This window comes from Papio anubis, chromosome 5 (assembly GCF_008728515.1).
Source record: "Papio anubis isolate 15944 chromosome 5, Panubis1.0, whole genome shotgun sequence".
In the NCBI taxonomy this organism is placed as follows: domain Eukaryota; kingdom Metazoa; phylum Chordata; class Mammalia; order Primates; family Cercopithecidae; genus Papio; species Papio anubis.
In genome coordinates, this window is record NC_044980.1 from 95,225,890 (window position 1) to 95,244,112 (window position 18,223).

General features: G+C 35.5%; 1 protein-coding gene across 5 annotated transcripts in view; it reads right to left on the minus strand.

Moving 5' to 3' along the window:
• SLCO6A1 (solute carrier organic anion transporter family member 6A1) overlaps window positions 1–18,223 on the minus strand; it is a 149,593-nt gene that overhangs the window by 31,513 nt on the left and 99,857 nt on the right. For all 5 annotated transcript variants that reach the window (XR_648301.4, XR_648302.4, XM_009208841.4 and 2 more), the window contains one exon: window positions 7,828–7,981. Coding sequence is in view for 3 of the 5 variants with exons in the window: in XM_009208841.4 (XP_009207105.1) it covers window positions 7,828–7,981 (154 nt within the window). In the remaining 2 variants the exon portion in view is untranslated. The remainder of the gene's footprint in view (window positions 1–7,827; window positions 7,982–18,223) is intronic.

The window sequence follows — 18,223 nt, forward strand, 5'->3', positions numbered from 1 at the left end:
AAGCAGCTGAATTGTGGAGGAGAAGAGAAAGATATTGGGGTAGAAAAAGGCATTTAAATTAAAAATTGCTGAAAACTACCCAAATTTGGTGAAAATATAAATTTATGGATTCAAAAAGTTCAGTGAATTACAAACAGGATAAACTCAAAGAAAACCAAACCATCATACTAATGAAAAGCAAAATTAAAAAAAACAAATACTGAAAATAGCTAGATAAAACAATATATATTATATACAAGTAAATCAATTATTTGAATCATCATAGATGTATCATCAGAAACCATGGGTGCTGGAAGATAGAGAAGCATCATATTTACAGTGTTGAAAGAAAATAATGATCACCCCAGAATTCAATGTCTAGTGAAAATATACTTCAGGAATGAAGGCAAGACAAAGATATCTTAAGTTAAAAGAGCATTAAGAGGATGTCACCAGCCTACCTTCTTTACAAGAAATGCCAAAATAAGTTCTTCAAACTTAAGGCAAATGATGATGCTGAGTGAAACTCACATCTTCATGAATGATGAATGTTAAATTTCTGGGTAAATATAAGACTATATTATTTTCATAAGATATTTTAAGTATGATTATTTTTTAAACAAGTCATAATATTATCTATCACAAATTTGAACATATGTATAGCTATAAGACATGTTACAAACTGCAACATAAATGTTACTGGGGAGAAGTAAAGGTACATATATGGTGAGTTTTATACCTATATGGTTTTATATTACACTATGTTCTATAATATTAATTCTAAATAGACTGTGAAATGTTATATAATCTAAGAGCCATCAATTAAAAATCAATTCAAAGAGATAAAACAAGATATCAAGGTATACTAAAATGAAATAGCAAAGTGGATTCAGTTCCAATAATAAAATGGGCAGGTAGATCTAAACTCAGCCATATTGATAACTCTATTAAATATAAATAATTTTTGAACTCCAATTAAAAGACAGAATAACAGAATTGGAGAAAAGGTAAACCCATACTTACTCTATGCTGGCTACAGGAGACAGTCTAAACGTAAAGACACAGATAGGTGGAAAACAAAAGAATAGACATAAAATATACCATAAAAATAGCAAAATAATGTTATAATAATGATTTAATATCATGCAAAATACACTTCAAGACAAAGAATATTATTATCAGAGATGAAAAGGAAACTTTTAGAAAAATGGATGGTTCATCAAAAAGATGTGACAATTACTAATATGCAGGCATATAACAGAACCTACACATTAATAAATACACAACACAAAAATAAAAAAAGAAATAGACAATTATACAACTATATTAGGTATTTTTCAAACACAGTGTTCAGAATTTAACACAACATTATAAGCCACACAAAGTGACATGAAAAACTGACTTAAAATTAGAGAAAAATAAACAATATAAGTAGATTCATAGGTGACCTAGATAGCAGAGTTAATAGTAAGAATGTTAAAATAGTTATGATTAATATGCTCCAGAAAGTATGCGAGACAAATGAATAACATAGCTTAAATTATGTAGAATTTCACCAGAGATTTGTATTCTAAAAAAAAAAAAAAAAATTAATACTAGAACTAAAAAATACAAGTGAAATTAGAACCTCAGAAAATGGGTTTAACAGCAGAGCAGACACTGTGAAATAGAGGATTCGTAACTGGAAGATAGATGAACAGAAAATATCCATATTTAAATAAACAGATGAAAAGGGATATAAAAGAGAAAAAGTGGCAAAAGATTATGGAACAGAAGTGGAAATGACTATCTGTAGTCTGGATTAAGCAGAATTCCAAAACAGCACCCAAGATTCTCTCCCTCTGTTGTGTATATCCTACATAATCCCTAGGACAGTAAGTTGATAAGGAAGCAAAAGGCATGACTCAACTCCATAGGTGGGGGCTCAAACATTGGACCAAATTGAGGACTAGCTAAAACAGGGACAGGGTGAAGCAGCTTTCCGTAAGACATGTCCACCAGTGTGCCATGTCAGTTTACCATTGCCATGGCAACAAGAGTAGTTACCACCCCTTTCCATGGCAATGACCCAACATCCCAGTTACCCCTCACCCTTTTCCTAGAAATTTCTGTATAATCTACCCCTTAATCAGCATGTAATTAAAGTGGATATAGATATACCTGCAGATCGGCCTCTGAGCTGTTACTGTGGGCACATTGCCTATTGGGTAGCCCCACTGCACAAGGAGTAGTACCTCTCTGCTGCTACTGTATACCAGTGCTTCAATAAAAGTTTCTGTGTAATACTGACCTTTAATGACGCCCTTGAATTCTTTCCTGGGCAAGGCCAAGAACCTTCCTGGGCTAAGCCCCAATTTTGGAGCTCATCTGCCTGCATCAATCTGTTTTACTCAATTATATTCTATGGCATAGTTTAAGAAAGGAAAACTATCTTGGATAAACCTCACCTAATTAGGTGAGAATTAAAATGTACTAAGCTCCTCTTGAAATCAGAGATACAAAATATACAATGTAAGGGAGATTCTCTGTTGCTAACACTGAAGATGGAGGGAGTCATTTGTGAAAGAATGGGGGTGGCCTGTAAAAGCTAATACTGGCCTCCAACTGACAGCTAGCAAAAAAAATTAGAGCCTTGTTTTTTTAACCCAAGGGAACCAAATTTGGTCAATAACCTGAAGAAACTTACAAGTGAACTCTTTCCAAGGCCCTCCAGAAAGGAGCACAACTCAGCCATCACCCTGATTTCAGCCTGTGAGACTTGGAGCAGAGGATCCAGTCATGCATAGCATGTCTGGATTGCTGACCTTAGAATTGAGAGCTAATAAATGAGTGTTATTCAAATCCACTAAAACTGGGGTACAATAATCCCCCCTTATCCATGGGAAATACATTCTAAGATCCCTGTATGTCCGAAACCATGAATAGAACTGAACCCTATATCTACTCTTTTTTTTCCTATACATACATACCTATAATAAAGTTTAATTTATAAATTAGTCACAGTAGGAGATTAACACTATTAATAAAATAGAACAATTATAGCAATACTGCAATAAAAGTTATGTGAAGATTCTCTCACTCTCTTTCTCTCTTCTGTGTCTCCCAAAATATTTTAATATTTTCAGACCACAGTTGATTGCAGGTCATTTAAATTACGGATGCAGGGGCTACTGCAGTTTATTATGTAGCAATAATAAACTAATACATAGTTCCCAAAAATACAGGAAAGAGAGAGAGAGGTTAATAGCTAAGAAGTTTTCAACTGATAGACAAGAATCCACAGACTCAAGATACTCTGTGAAACCCAAGCAAAATAAACATAATCAAAGCCACATCTATATACATCAAAGGAAAACATCTGATAACCAAAAACAAAGAGAAAATCCCAAAGCATCCAGAAACAGAAGGCAACATATGGTGTCTTTTAAATGTTGGTGGTGGGGGGAATGAAGAGTGGGGGGAATCACTGCCACTCTAAAATTCCATACCCAGTGAAAACAGTGTTCAAAATGAAGGTGAAATAAAGTTCTTCAGGCAGAAGAAAAATAATTCCAGATGAAACAATGGAAATGCAAGGAAAAGGGTAAATATAAGTCAATATTGACTGTACGAAAGCCAAATTATAATAGCATATTTCATTTAAAACATATAAAAATACATATTAAAAATAGCACAAAGATAGTGGGTCAGTAAATAAAATTAAAATATTCCAATGATATTTAAGCTGAATGAGAACCTGAAGCCTTGCTTCCTATAATCCTTAATCCTTTGGATGTGATTTACTTTCCTCTTCAGAGATAAATAGAATGAAGTTTCTGTTGAACCTCTGGAAGAATATTCATATTGCTATTTTATAATGAAAACTATATCAGCTACTGAAAGGAATCAGTCTGCGGAGATCACAAAAAAAAAGCCCATGATTTCTTTAATATCTATATAAAGAAATTTGAAGATCTTTGCAAGCACGGATAAGAAGAATACATGTGGTTCTCAATGAGGAAAAGCTCCCCAGGAATATTATCAATATCAACAGCAGGTATGTATTTTCAGTTTTAGTACAGCTGTACTTTTTCTAGAGAAACCTAAAAATCGTTAGAGGTATAGTATTTCCTACTACTCCTCTCACAAACTTTTGCATAAACTTCATTGAAGAGCATCTAATTTTGACTTATATTGGCCCTGATCGTATTTTGAATAGGAACATTTAATCAGAATTTTTTCACACTTGTCATATTTTCATTGAGAAAATATTTTTCAAAGGGGATTCCATTAACAGCATATAGGTACTTGATCATTTTTTGTATAGTGTATCTTATTTTAATTTTTATTTTGTTGAGATTATTTTTATTGGTATCGATCTTTTCCCATTTGAAATTGATGCTTATTCTATCCATTAATCAGTTCCATCCATATCACATTTTACTAACAGCTTCTACTTTGTAGGTTTTCTATCAAAGCCATTTTTTTCTAGCAAGGCTAATTGTCTTACTAAGCAATTTCTGACATATTGATTTTATTCTTCTTTCAGTTTTCATTAAGTATCAAATGTTACCACACAGTTTGAGTGACTATTTTGTGGATTATTTCTATCACTATTATTCCTCATAAATTAATTACTCCTTAGAGAAATATATATTAAAAAAAAAACTATGAAGAGTTTCATTAAATAAATAAAGTCTCTAAAAGAGATTCCCTAGAAAAAAGGAAGCAGGGGTTGGAGCTATATCCTTGATGGAATGTTTAGCTCTTGAATATTCCATGGAATCAAAACATCAAGGTCAAACAGTTTTACTGTATACTGTGATGACATAGTGAGCATATAAAAATAATTTACTTATAGCAAAATAAAATGAAGGAGAGGAAGTGGTGTTATGGGATCTTTGGGATGTCACTTTGGAGGCCAGAAATCTCTGTAGTTAATGTGCCTTTGCCCAAGTTCTTATCCTGTGCCCAGGAAGAATGAGGTAGGCAGACAAGTGGAAGGTTAACAAGAAGGAGAGGAGCTTTATTGAGTATTACAACAGCTCAGAGGAGAATTGCAGTGGGTAGCTCCTCTCTGTAGACAGGTTATCCTGTCCAGTATTCAGCTCTCAGCAAAGAGGAGTCCCTCGAGAGGGTTGCTCCTCTCTGCAACTGGTCATCCCCATGTCTGCAGCTCTAAGCAGAGAGGGTAGCTCCTCTCTGTAGCTGTTCATCCTTCATTGCTCCATCCTCTGCCTGCTCTGGCTGATCCCTGGGCTTTTATGGACCTCAGAGGGGAGGTAGTGCATGCTGGTTTGTCCATGGGTGGTCATGGGCAGGCCAGAAAAGGCACCACACCTCTTTGTTGCTCTCTCCCATTCTCGAAGACTAGTCAGAGCAAGGAAAGATAAACAGAATTTTCAAAGAATGGATCCATGCTTCTGTGCTATTTAAAAGGTGAAAGTTGGAGTAGATAGTCCATCATTTAGTTAAAAGCTTATTTATGCAACTTGGGATATTAAAAAATTAACCTCAACAAGTGGTAGAGTGGTCAACTGTTCTCCATGACAGAAGAAGAAAATGTGTTAGCAGGGTGGCAGAAAGCCCAGAGAAATAAGGGATTCGGATGGTAATGGCCCCACAGATGAGCACACAAGGGAATTTTTAAATAGTCTCAATTTACATAAATGCCAAAGGGCAAACAGAAATAACATATATTCAAGTCACATATGTTATTGCCCTGTAAAACTCTAACTCTCTCACTTTCCTGGATGTACTAACAAAAGCATACAAGTTAGGGTGACTTCTGATAAACCATAGGACTAATTTCCACATCTAAATTAATGTGGAGCAGAAAGAGAGAAACAGCAAAAAGGTAGAGAGTAAACAATTTGAATTCTTCAGTAGGAGAAAAAACTCAGTGAAAGGTGACCAAAAGGATAGTATTCATCTATCTCTAGGTGTGTAAAAGATTGTGGCTCAAGGTTTCAGGAGATTGGGTGCTGCTGTAAAATAGCATAGAGCTAAGACAAACTACATAGGGGAAGGTTCTCTCAGGCTGTTTCATTCAACTTTGCTATGGCAAGAGGTAGATAAGAGTTCCTCATTGCTTTAAAACAATAAAGTTGGGATGATGTAATGTGTGTGTGTGTGTGTGTGTGTGTGTGTGTTGCTGTTGTTTGTTTTTATGAGATGTGTTCTCACTCTGTCACCCAGGCTGGAGTGCAGTGGCACAATCATGACTCACTGCAGCCTTGACCTCCCAGGCTCAGGCAATCCTCCCACCTCAGCTTCCCGAGTACCTGGGACTACAGTCATGCACCACTATGCACAGTTAATTTTTGTATGTTTTGTAGAGACAGGGTTTCGCCATGTTGCCCAGGCTGGTCTCAAACTCCTGGGCTCAAGTGATGCACCCTCTTAGGCCTCCCAAAGTGCTGGGATTATAGGAATGAGCCACTACACCTGGCCCCATAGATGTGTTATTGAGGACTAAGCTCTGATTTTTTAAAAAATCTTGCCCAAACTCCTATCTAATGGATCTGGGGAGTCATGCCTTTCAAACCATAAATTCTCATCAGATGGGTTTTATTTAACCCATATATCGTGACTAACTTTCCAATCTGACTCTGGCATAACATTAGGTGACAAAGAAGAAAATCAAAATATTTTACCTCAAAACATATTTCTTTGCTATATTTTGAAATGGTCCTGCAAAGCAGTCCTTTGTGGGGGGTAAATTTGCATCTGTAAAGAATCTCTATTAACATAACAAATAACGTAACATTTCTTGGGGCCTTTCTAATCCTGAAGAGGTTAACTGAGAGTCTATCGCCTTTTAAAAGGTCTGAATAGGAAACATTTGTCATCTGTTGTCTCTAAGGGCAGCCACTATGAGACTTCAAAAGAACCTTGGTCTCCACAATCTTTTTTCTTAACCTGGACATTTCCTTTCTATTGATCCCAAGTCTTTAGACAAACTCAACCAATTACCAACAAGAAAATGTTTAAATTTACTTATAGCTTGGAAGCCCCACCCCAAAACCCTACCCCAACTACCACCCTCCCCTCCCCTGTCTTCAAATTGTTCTGCCTTTCTGGATCAAACCAATGTATTTCTCAAAGGTATTTGATTGATGTTTCATGCCTCCCTAAAATGTATAATACCAAGCTTCACTGTGACCACTTTGGGCACAATTTCTCAGGATCTCCCAAGGTGTCACAGGCCATGGTCACTCATATTTGGCTCAGAATAAATCACTTCAAATACAGAGTTTGACTCTTTTCATTGACATTTTAATGTAGGAATGTCTCTTTCACTCCCAATTTCCATAAGCTCTTTGTATTGCGGCAATATAAAACAAATTTTTGGCCAGGCACGGTGACTCACAGCTGTAATCCCAGCAGTTCTGGAGGTGAGGCCAAGGCAGGTGAATCACTTGAACTTAGGCATTCAAGACCAGCTTGGGCAGTGTGACAAAACTCCATCTCTAAAAAAATTACAAAAATTAGCTGGGTGTGGTGGTGTGCACCTGCAGTTTCAACTATCCTGTAGGCTGAGGTGGGAGGATAGCTTGAGCCCAAGAGGTGGAGGTTGCAGTGAGCTGGGATCTTACCACTGCACTCCAGCCAGGGTGACAGAGTCAGACCTTGTCTCAAAAAATAAACACACACCAAAAAAACCCACAAATTTTATTTTCTTGTCTTTAATATGTAAAAGGGGAAAATAAGAAAAAATAGGTTTTATAGAGAGTTGGAAGAAAAATGTGAATAGCATTTACAAGTTGAACATTTCACTAAAGAGGAAGAAGCATAAAAAAATAATAGTTATAATATAATGAAAATATAAATGTATAACAAAACATAATAATTATAAAAACTAATTACCTTTTTTTGGGTTAGTGCTTTAGAATACATACACCCTGCAAAGCAGGGAGAAAAGTATTCGATATCATCTCTTCCACATATAGAAGAATAAACTGAAGATGAGCATCTACATTTTTCATTGCAAGGAGCCGTGAGGTTTCCCAACTGCCCTTCTCTATAGAAACAAGATAGAATGTAATCATATTACCATTATTTTATAATTATTGAAGCAAATGTCAAGATATCAGTGAGATCCATAAAATATGCTTATTGAAATAATTTCTTTTTTTAACAACTTTACTGAGGTCTGAGATACAATAGCCTGCACATACTAAGATTAAAATTTGAAAATTTTTGATATATGCATACACTTGTGAAATCATCACCAAAATCATGCCAACAAACATAATAATCAAAAGTTTATTTATAACAAATATAATAATAATAAAAAAACCCCAAAAGTTTCCTTGTGCCCCTTTATAATTTCCCCACTCCTTGGCATACACTGATCCACTTTCTGTTACTATTCATTTGTTTGAATTTCCTAAGAGTTTATGAAATAGAATCATACAATATGTCAAGTTTCTTTGGCTTCTTTCATGCAGCTGGTCTTTATTTGGTCTTTGTATGGTCATATGCTTCCATGTCTCTTGGATAAATATTAAGAAATAGAATATTTGCATCATGCGGTAGGCGTTCACTTAACTTTTTAAGAAACTGTCGGTTTTTTAGAACTGTTGTGAGATTTCATATTTCCATCAGCAGTGTATAAGAGTTTCGTTTGTTCTTCTCACCAACACTTAGTATGGTCTCTTTTTAAAAAAATGTTAGACATTTTAACAGGAGTGTAGTAGTTTCATATTTGGGGTTTTAATAAGCATTTTGCTAGTGAGAAATGATGTTGATAATCTTTCCATATATTTATTTTCAGTCTGTATTTTTTATTAAATATCTGTTCCAATCATTTGCCCATTTTGTTGGATTGCTTACTTTTTAATATTCTGGAAGTAATTTTTTTGTTAGATATATGATTTTCCAATAGTTTTGCACATTATATGGCTTGCTTTTTCATACCATAAACAAGTTCTTTCAAACAGTAGTTTTTAAATTTTTGACAAGTTTCAATTTATTAATTCTTTTGTTTTTTTGGATTATGTGTTTGGTGTCACATCTAAAAGATACTTGCCAAATGCAAAATCAAAAATATATTCTCTTATATTTTTGGAGTTTTATAGTTTATATTTTTATCTATAATCCATTTTGAACTATTTTATGTGGTACAAGATGTGAATTAAGTTTATTTGCATATAGACATCTAATTATCCAGCATAATTTGTTAAAATTATTGGAACAACATAAAATTGCCCACTTTTAGCAGTCCTCTTCAAAATAGTACTGGAAGTCCTAGCCAGAGCAACCAGGAAAGAAAAAGAAATAAAAGGCTTCCAAATTGGAAAAGAGAAAGTCAAATTATCCCTGATCATTGATGATACAATCTTAGATCTAGAAAAACCTAAAGACTCCATCAAAAATCTCTTAGATTTGATAAATGAATCCAGTAAAGTTTCAGTTTAGAAAATTAACATACAAAATTAGTAATGTTTTTATATACCAATAAAAATCTAGCTGAGAACAAAATTAAAAAGGCAAGCCAGGCCGGGCGCGATGGCTTGTGCCTGTGATGCTAGCCCTTTGGGAGGTCGGGGCAGGCAGATTGCCTGAACTCAGGAGTTTCCGACCAGCCTAGGCAACACAGTGAAACCCCATCTCTACTTAAAATACAAAAAATTAGCCAGGCGTGGCAGCATGCAACTGTAGTCCCAGCTACTTGGGAGGCTGAGGTAGGAGAATTGATTGAACCAGGAAAGTGGAGGTTGCAGAGAGCTGAGATTGTACTACTACACTGCAGCCTGGGCAAAAAGAGTAAAACTCCATCTCAAAATAAATAAATAAATAAAATAAGAAGGCAAGCCTGTTTACAATAGGTCCAAAAAGTAAAATGCCTAGGAATGTATTAAACTAAGAAGGTGAAAGATTTCTATCAGAGAAGAAAACTACAAGAAAGTAATTGCTGATGACACAAACAAATGGAAAAACTTTCCATGCTCATGGATCAGAAGAATTAATCTTGTTAAAATGATTTTACTGCCCAAAGCAATCTACATATTCAATAAAATCCCTATCAAAATATCAGCATCATTTTTTATAGAATTTTTTAAATTCTAAAATGCACATACAAGCAAAACTAGAAGCCCAAATAGCAAATGTAATTCTAAGCAAAAGGAACAAAATTGGAGGTATCACATTATTCAATTTCAAATTACACTTTAAGGCTACAGTAGGCCGGGCGCGGTGGCTCAAGCCTGTAATCCCAGCACTTTGGGAGGCCAAGACGGGCGGATCACGAGGTCAGGAGATCGAGACTATCCTGGCTAACACGGTGAAACTCCGTCTTACTAAAAAATACAAAAAACTAGCCGGGCGAGGTGGCAGGCGCCTGTAGTCCCAGCTACTCGGGAGGCTGAGGCAGGAGAATGGCGTGAACCCGGGAGGCGGAGCTTGTAGTGAGCTAAGATCCGGCCACTGCACTCCAGCCTGGGTGACGGAGCGAGACTCCGTCTCAAAAAAAAAAAAAAAAAAAAAAAGGCTACAGTAACCAAAACAGCATTGTACTGGTATAAAAATAGACCTATATATCAATGAAATAGAACAGAAAACCCAGAAGAAAAGCCACATATTTACTGCCAACTGATCTTTGACAAAGTTAACTGGGACATACATTTGGGGAAAGGACACCCTTTTCAATATATGATGCTGGGAAAATTGGATTGTTATGTATAAGAGAATGAAAATGGACCCACCCCTGTCTGTCACCCTATACAAAAAGCACTCAACATGGGTTAAAGACTCAAATAGAAGTCTCTAAACTCTAGAAATACCAGAAGAAAACATAGGAAAAATTCTTCCAGACATTGGTCTAGGCAAAGAATTCATGATTGATACCTCAAAAGCACCAGCAACCAAACAAAAATACACAAATGGGACTTAATTAAACTAAAAAGCTTTTGCACAGCAAAAGATATAACCCACAGAGTGAACAAACAACCTGCAGTTTGGGAGAAAATATTTTCAAACTATCCATCCAACAGAGACTAATATCCAGAATATATAAGGAACTCAAACAGCTAAACAAAAATCCCCACAAATAATTTCACTGAAAGGGGGCAAATGACATGAATAGACATTTTTCAAAAGAAAACAAAAACAGCCAACAGGTGTATGATAAATGCTCAACATCATTAATCATCAAACAAATGCAAATTCAAACTACAATAAAGTATGATCTTACTCTAGTCAGAATGGCTATTTTTAAAAAGTTAAAAAATAACAGATGTTAGCAAAGATATGGAGAAAAGGAAATGCTTCTACACTGTTGGTGGGAATGTAAATTAGTACAACTTCTATGAAAAACAGTATGAAGTTTTCTCAAAAACTAAAAAATATAACTACCATTCAATCTAGTAGTCTCATTATTGGGTAACTAACGAAAGAAAAATAAAACAATATATCAAAAAGATATCTGCATTTATTTATAGCAGTAATATTCACAATAGCAAAGATGGAATCATCCTAAATATCCATCAACAGATGATTGAATTAAAAAATGTGAGATATATATATATACACACACACATATATACACACACATTGAATAGTATTTAGTCGTAAGAATGAAATAATGTCTTTTATGGCAACATGGATGAAATGGGAAGTCATTATCTTAAGTGAAACAAGTCAGATACAGACAGACAAATAGCACATGTTCTCACTCATAAGTGGGAGCTAAAACTTGTGTACCCATAATTGTAGAGAGTGGAATGATAGACCATGGAGACTCAGAAGGGTAAGGAGGTGAGAGGGTGATAGATAATGAGAAATTACTTAATGGGTATAATGTATGTTATTTGGGTGATAGACACACTAAAAGCCCTGACTTGACCACTTATATCACCTATGCATGTAACAAAATTGCAATCATACCCCATAAACTTATGCAAATGAAAAATATATTAAAAATGTACTGAGACTTGTTTTGCAACCTGGAATATGCTCCAACTTGGTAACCATTACACGCACGCATGAATAAAGTGTATATTGTTATGTGGGCCATTTCTACAAATGTCAGTTAGGACAATTGGCAGTATTGTTCAAACCAGAATTTTTTGATCTGCATCTGACCACTGATTTCTTTGCTCTACTTTTTCTATTTATTGTTGAGTCTTCTATTCATTATCTGACTATAGCTATAAATGTCTTCATTTCTCCTTGCAATGTACACATTTTTGCTCTATATGCAGTTAATATATATTTAGAATTGTTATGTATTCCTGATGAATTGGTCATTTTATCATTATGTAATGATCTTCTTTATTCCTGCTAATATTCTTTGCTCTCAAAACTACTTGATCTGGTATTATACTCCAGCTTTCTTTTGATTGTTGTTAATAAGATACATCTCTTCCCATTCTTTTCTGCTTAATATACTACTATCTATATTTGAAATACATTTATGAAATGCAGCATATACAGTTCGGTCTTCTTTTTTTTTTTTTTCAAAATAAAGATTATCTCCCTTTTAACTCATGTTCAGCTATGTACATTTAATGTGATTACTAATACGGTTAGGGTTAAATCTACCCTCTTTTTGTTTCCCATTTGTCCTCTCTCTTTGTTCACTTTTTCCTCTTTTTCTGCCTAATTTGGGATTAAATATCTATTTTTTAATAATTTCATTTTAACTATGTTAATTTATTTGTTGTGACTCTCTTATTTTAGTGATTGTTTCAAGATTTATAGTATACATTTTTAACTTAACACAGTCTACCAACATGTGCTATTACGGCATTTCATGTAAACCCATATTACATGTTTTTCTGTTTTAAATAATTATTTTCAAAGAGACTTAAATAATAATTTTAAAAATGTATGTTTATCCACATAGTTAACATTTTTATTGTTCTTCTTTCCTTTATGAGGATTCATATTTACGTCTGGTATCATTTCATTTCTGACTGAAATACTTCCTTTAACATTTTATGTAGTGTAGGTCAGCAGTTCAAGACCAGCCTGGCCAACATGGTGAAACCCTGTCTCTACTAAAAATACAAAAATTAGCTGGGTGTGGTGGAGGTTACATGCCTGTAATCCCAGCTACTATGAGGCTGAGGTGGGAGAACCACTTGAACCTGGAAGGTGGAGGTTGCAGTGGGCCGAGATTGTGCCACTGCACTCCAGCTTGGGTGACAAGAGCAAAACTCCGTTAAAAAAAAAAAAAAAAAACTTACTTTTTTTGTCTGAAATTATTTCTCAATTTTTTGACAGATATTCTGGCTTGATATAAAATTACAGGTGATTTGTCTTTTTAGGACTTTAAAAATATTCCACTGTCTTCTTACCTGCATTTGTTTCTGATAAAAATATGCCATTACCCTTATCTCTGAACCTTCATACATAAAGTATTTTTCCTGCTTTTGCTAATTTTAATATTTTCTTTGTATCACTTATTTTGCATAATTTGATTATTATGTGTTATGGTATAATTTTTTTTTATTATAAAGCAAGACTCTTTATCATTATAAATCAATCATAGGCAATCAGAATTATCCAAATCAGTAGCTGTACATAGGACTCTCTAATAGTCAACTGTCATAAATCATTTTGAAGAATGAAGAATACATTTCTCGCTAGATAGTTTACATGCTCTTTTGCTGTTTACGTAATGTGTGGTGTCTCAATAATATCATAGGCAATACACATATAGTGTAAACACTTTCATAATTAAAAATAATAGAAATTCTGGCCGGGTGCGGTGGCTCACGCCTGTGATCCCAGCACTTTGGGAGGCCGAGGCGGGTGGATCACAAGGTCAAGAGATCGAGACCTATCTGGCCAACATGGTGAAACCCTGTCTTTAGTAAAAAAAAAAAATACAAAAATTAGCCGGGTGTGGTGGCAGGCTGTAGTCCCAGCTACTTGGGAGGCTGAGGCAAGAGAATCCCCTGAACAGGGAGGTGGAGGTTATAGTGAGCCAAGATTGTGCCACTGCAGTCCAATCTGGCGACAGAGTGAGACTCCATCTCTAATAATAATAATAATAATAATAATAAAAGAAATTCTAATGTTCATCTAATTAATAAGTGACCAATTTAAAAATAGACATTAATGCAAAATGCATTTATGTGAAACAAGACAAAGCCTGTAACCACATTTTTTATTAGTTAGAAGTGTGGTGGCCGGGCATGGTGGCTCATGCCTGTATTCCCAGCACTTCGGGAGGCTGAGGCAGGCAGATCAAGAGGTAAGGAGATCGAGACATGGTGAAACCCTGTCTCTACTAAAAAAACAAAAACAAAAACAAAAACAAAAAAGGACAAATTAATCTGGTGTGGTGGCAGGCACCTGTAGTCCCAGCTACTCGGGAGGCTGAGATAGGAGAATTGCTTGAACCCAGGAGATGGAGGGTGGAGGTTGCAGTGAGCCGAGATCATGCCACTGCATTCCAGCCTGAGTGACAGCAAGACTGTCTCATTAAAAAAAAAAAAAAAAAAAAAGTGTGGCAGAAATGTTGGTTGGACAATAGTTGGGAGTCATCTATGGTTCCTAGGAATTATTAATTAGTCTAATCTAGTAAAGCTTCCAAACACTCCTTGACATACTTCTATTATTTAAAAATCTAGTTTATATACTTACTTTTTTATTAAAATATATTAATGTCTGTGGTGACATGTATTGGGCAAATTAACTAAAAATTTAGAGACTAATTCCTCTAACTCAATAATCTTTCCAGTAGCACAGATAATACATGATTTACAATTATGTAATGAAAGTTCATCTCAAAACACCAACATTATCACTCTAACATCATTGCTGTCTGATTAGAGTACAACCTGCATTGTTATTGCTTTAACTGAAAATCAATTTCTTAATCATTGAATTACATAAAGCCCTGAGAGGGATCATACTTATTATCTCTGTCTTCAATTTGCTAGAGTTTCCTGGGCTGTCAGTTCATCTAGATTTAGAGTAAATGTTAAATGCAGTAGTTAATCTCTAAACTGTTAGGAGATGTGGCTGCTGAGATATCGTCAGACACAATTCCTTTTTCCTATCTCCATTGTTTTGAAGTGGGGAAGGGGAGTAAATCTTGGTTGGTGTAGAGCCAATTTGTCTTTATTTTGAGAAAAGAAATGAAAACAGAGTTCCTATATCACTGTCGTAATATAAATATATGAACAAAATAGTAAAAGGCCTAAGAAATGTTCAAAATACTACGTGTAAACCTCTTTCCTTATGAAGGACAAAAATGTCTCATAATTCTTTAATGGAGAATGAATAAGAGAATTCATAATTATCTTATTAGTTCTGTTGAAGCTATGAAGCCTTGCCAATGAATTTCCTTCCAATAAATAATTTCCCATTTATTTGCAGAGATTTAGCTGAGACTCTCCAGGTTCACAGTCTTTAGGATCCACCTCATCTTTCGAGTTGCGGCCACGCTGTTTCTAGACGTCTTCCAGGTAATGGTTGAACATATTCAAGATTAATGCCTGCATATTGCTTCCCAAAATGAAACTCCTAGAATGGATAAATTTTTCTTCCAAAATCCTCTGTTGGATTGGCAGTGCTTTGGTCAGATATGAAACATAGCCTGAGGCTTTCCCTGTCCAATTCTATTTCCTCCCTACTCTCTGTTTATAGGTGTCAGATCTGTTTCATGATCCTAAGGCTTTGCCTACCCAATTCTTTTATTTTTTTTTATATTTTAAGTTCTAGGGTACATGTGCATAACGTGCAGGTTTGTTACATATGTATACTTGTACCATGTTGGTGTGCTGCACCCATCAACTTGTCAGTACCCATCAACTCGTCATTTACATCAGGTATAACTCCCAATGCAATCCCTCCCCCCTCCCCCCTCCCCATAATAGGCCCCGGATTGTGATGTTCCCCTTCCCGAATCCAAGTGATCTCATTGTTCACTTCCCACCTATGAGTGAGAACATGCAGTGTTTGGTTTTCTGTCCTTGTGATAGTTTGCTGAGAATGATGGTTTCCAGCTGCATCCATGTCCCTACAAAGGACACAAACTCATCCTTTTTTATGGCTGTATAGTATTCCATGGTGTATATGTGCCACATTTTCATAATCCAGTTTGTCACTGATGGACATTTGGGTTGATTCCAAGTCTTTGCTATTGTGAATAGTGCCACAATGAACATACGTGTGCATGTGTCTTTATAGCAGCATGATTTATAATCCTTTGGGTATATACCTAGTAATGGGATAGCTGGGTCAAATGGTGTTTCCAGTTCTAGATCCTTGAGGAATCACCACGCTGTCTTCCACAATGGTTGAACTAGTTTACAGTCCCACCAACAGTGTAAAAGCATTCCAATTTCTCCACATCCTCTCCAGCACCTGTTGTTTCCTGACTTTTTAATGATTGCCATTCTAACTGGTGTGAGATGGTATCTCATTGGGGTTTTGATTTGCATTTGTCTGATGGCCAGTGATGACAAGCATTTTTTCATGTGTCCGTTGGCTGTATACATGTCTTCTTTTGAGAAATGTCTGTTCATATCCCTTGCCCACTTTTTGATGGGGTTGCTTTTTTCTTGTAAATTTGTTTGAGTTCTTTACACAACAAAAAAAGAGAATTTTAGACCAATATCCCTGATGAACATCGATGCAAAAATCCTCAAAACAATACTGGCAAACTGAATCCAGCAGCACATCAAAAAGCTTATGCACCATTATCAAGTGGGCTTCATCCCTGGGATGCAAGGCTGGTTCAACATATGCAAATCAATAAACGTAATCCAGCATATAAACAGAAACAAAGACAAAAACCACATGATCATCTCAATAGATGCAGAAAAGGCCTTTGACAAAATTCAACAGCCCTTCATGCTAAAAACGCTCAATAAATTTGGTATTGATGGAACATATCTCAAAATAATAAGAGCTATTTATGACAAACCTACAGCCAATATCATATTGAATGGGTAAAAACTGGAAGCATTCCCTTTGAAAACTGGCACAAGACAGGGATGCCCTCTCTCACCACTCCTATTCAACATAGTGTTGGAAGTTCTGGCTAGGGCAATCAGGCAAGAGAAAGAAATCAAGGGTATTCAGTTAGGAAAAGAAGAAGTCAAATTGTCCCTGTTTGCAGATGACATGATTGTATATTTAGAAAACCCCATCATCTCAGCCCCAAATCTCCTTAAGCTGATAAGAAACTTCAGCAAAGTCTCAGGATGCAAAATTAATGGCAAAAATCACAAGCATTCTTATACACCAGTAACAGACAAACAGAGAGCCAAATCAGGAATGAACTTTCATTCACAATTGCTTCAAAGAGAATAAAATACCTAGGAATCCAACTTACAAGGGATGTAAAGGACCTCTTCAAGGAACACTACAAACCACTGCTCAGTGAAATAAAGGAGGACACAAACAAATGGAAGAACATATCATACTCATGGATAGGAAGAATCAATATCGTGAAAATGGCCATACTGCCCAAGGTAATTTATAGATTTAATGCCATCCCCATCAAACTACCCATGAGTTTCTTCATAGAATTGGAAAAAAAACTGCTTTAAAGTTCATATGGAACCAAAAAAGAGCCCGCATTGCCAAGACAATCCTAAGTCAAAAGAAGAAAACTGGAGGCATCACGCTACCTGACTTCAAACTATACTACAAGGCTACAGTAACCAAAACAGCATGGTACTGGTACCAAAATAGAAATATAGACCAATGGAACAGAACAGAGTCCTCAGAAATAATACCACACATCCACAGCCATCTGATCTTGGACAAACCTGAGAAAAACAAGAAATGGGGAAAGGAGTCCCTATTTAATAAATGGTGCTGGGAAAATTGGCTAGCCATAAGTAGAAAGCTGAAACTGGATCCTTTCCTTACTCCTTATATGAAAATTAATTCAAGATGGATTAGAGACTTAAATGTTAGACCTAATACCATAAAAACCCTAGAAGAAAACCTAGGTAATACCATTCAAGACATAGGAATGGGCAAGGACTTCATGTCTAAAATACCAAAAGCAACGGCAACAAAAGCCAAAATTGACAAATGGGATCTAATTAAACTAAAGAGCTTCTGCACAGCAAAAGAAACTACCATCAGAGTGAATAGGTAACCTACAGAATGGGAGAAAATTTTGCAATCTACTCATCTGACAAAGGGCTAATATCCAGAACATACAAAGAACTATGGTGTAATTTTTTTCATGTTTCTTGTACCAAAGTTTTGCTGAGTTTTTAACATGTTTATAGTTTATTTTTACATGAAATTTGAAAAATTTTGGCCATAATATCTTGAAATATTT